Here is a 2,299-nt window from a genome sequence, read left to right on the forward strand (position 1 = left end):
CAGGAGGATCAGAGGTTCCAAGACAGCATTAGCAAGGGAGCAAGACCTGAAACCACTTAGCAAGACCCCATTGTAAGTAACCCCCAAAAAGGACTGGGTATGAGACCTTAAGTGCAATCTTTGGTTTAAAAATAATAATAATAATAATAATAATAATAATAATAATAATAATAGCAAATATACTTCCATAAGGTTTCAGGGAACAAGTACAGACAGGTGTACTTTAAGAATCAAGTACAGTAAACTGGGGGGAATTTTATAGTTGACCCAATCAGAAATTTAGGCCAAGAAATAATGGTCCACCATGTCATACTTTTGAGGCATGGCACATTAGTATAGATGTCACATAAGTAAGATGTGTGGGAGGTAAACCATAGAGCTGACCTGCAACTCATGCTGCATGCTTTGTCCCCCACACTGAGTCACTCATGGACATAATAAAAGACTGGCAGCTGCCACTGCCAGGGAAGCACCAGGTGCTCTTTCTAGTGGATGGATTTGACTGTTGGGACACAGGGTGTGGTAAACAGGGCTCTCTGTTTATTCATGGACAAGGAATTACTCTTCTCATGTTCCAAATAGATTGGTTATAATTCCTTCAGTATTTAATTATTGCATATATTCAAAGTAGTTAAATTGATATAGTTAGGTACCACAGTGCTTAGAATTTTGCTTGACACTTCTCTGAATAATAGCATATTACGTGAGTGTAAGTTTTCTTCAGATTTGATTGGTAAAGTTTTCCTCTGTGACAATACTTGATACAGGCACTGCAACGTATTTGATGAATCTTTAATGTATGCCTCCACAAATGATTTCAACAAATATATTAAATTATATTAACTCATTAAAAGACACATTGATTAAATTACACATTTTATAAAGGATCCATATTCACACAAAGTGACATTAAAGTAGGTAATTTAACTTGTATCACCCAGATATGAAGAGCATTTTCCCTAATCTTGAACTTCACTCAGACAAATTAGGATGATGCTGACATGCATCTTTATCATTTCCCTGAGAATAACTGTCTTTGCATTACTCTCCCCACAGCTTCTTTTACCTGCTTGTTCCTGAGACTGTAGATGAGAGGATTCAGGAAGGGAGGAACCATGGTGTAAAAAGCAGAGAGAACCATGTCTTGGAGGGTATCAGAGGTTGCTGAGGACCTCAGGTACACAGCTGTGCCAGAACTGAGGAACACGGAAAACACGAGGATGTGAGGAGTGCAGGTGGAGAAGGCCTTCGCTGACTTCCCAGTGGGAAATTTCAGCACAGCAGAAAATATGCGAATATATGACATGGCAATAAATGTAAAGCAACCACCACAAATAAGCACAGCAGAGACAAGAAGGAGGACCAGGTTACTGGTGGTGTCTGAGCAGGAGAGCCTCAGCAGGGAGGGGACATCACAGAAGAACTGATGGACCACGTTTGACTGGCAGAAGGACAGCCGGAATGTGTTCCCAGTGTGCACACCTGCATACAGCAGACCACTGAGCAGGGAAGCCAGGATCATGCGGACACAAAACTTTGGGTTCATGATGAGTGGGTACTGGAGGGGCTGGCAGATGGCCACATAGCGGTCCCAGGCCATGATGGTGAGAAATAGCATCTCCACATATGCACAAAAAATGACCAAGAAGATCTGTGTTGCACAGCCAGGCACTGAAATGGCCCTGTTGCCAGTGAGAGAGTTGACACAGGCATTGGGGACAGTGATGGAAATGAAGCCCATGTCCAAGATGGACAGGTTCCTGAGGAAGAAGTACATGGGTGTGTTCAGGTTTTGGTCAACAGTGGTGACAGTGATGATGAGAAGGTTCCCTAACAAGGTACCCAGGTAGGTCATTGGGAATACTGTGAAATAGAGGAAACTCAGATTCCAGCCCTCAGGAGAGCCCAGGAGGAGAAATTCAGTTACCATGGTGGCATTGGCCATTTGCTGTAAATTCTGGTTGTCTGAGAAGATAAAGAGAGAAGAGAGAGGAAGGAAAAAGAGAACATGATGAATACAATTACTTGGGGCTGGTATTGTTGTTCAGTCATAGAGTTCCTGTCTAGAATGTGTTAAAAAACCTCCATTGATCATTTGAAAAAAATGCAATTACTTTGTATATTCTTTTTTGTAGTATTTTTCATGTATTTGGCAATTGCTTTCCCTGTAGAGGAAGATCACTCTTGGTTTTCTGATATGTTTACTCATTTTGAGCGGAGTGCATCTCCAGGTGCAGGTATGGAGGTCTGCAGCCCAGGGTCTGGACCTGAACTGCAGGGCTTGTCCACAGCTCCCCAT

General features: G+C 42.2%; 1 protein-coding gene across 1 annotated transcript; it reads right to left on the reverse strand.

Annotated features, from left to right (window-relative positions):
- Positions 1–1,012: 1,012 nt before the first annotated feature.
- On the reverse strand, positions 1,013–1,945 carry LOC308652224 (olfactory receptor 14C36-like; the record flags this gene model as incomplete). Its single annotated transcript, XM_081299999.1, has 1 exon — positions 1,013–1,945. One exon carries the CDS (start codon positions 1,943–1,945, stop codon positions 1,013–1,015), a length of 933 nt encoding a protein of 310 aa, XP_081156125.1.
- Between the last annotated feature and the right edge of the window lie 354 nt (positions 1,946–2,299).

This window comes from Spermophilus citellus (genome assembly GCF_964194105.1).
Source record: "Spermophilus citellus genome assembly, chromosome: 1".
Taxonomy (NCBI): domain Eukaryota; kingdom Metazoa; phylum Chordata; class Mammalia; order Rodentia; family Sciuridae; genus Spermophilus; species Spermophilus citellus.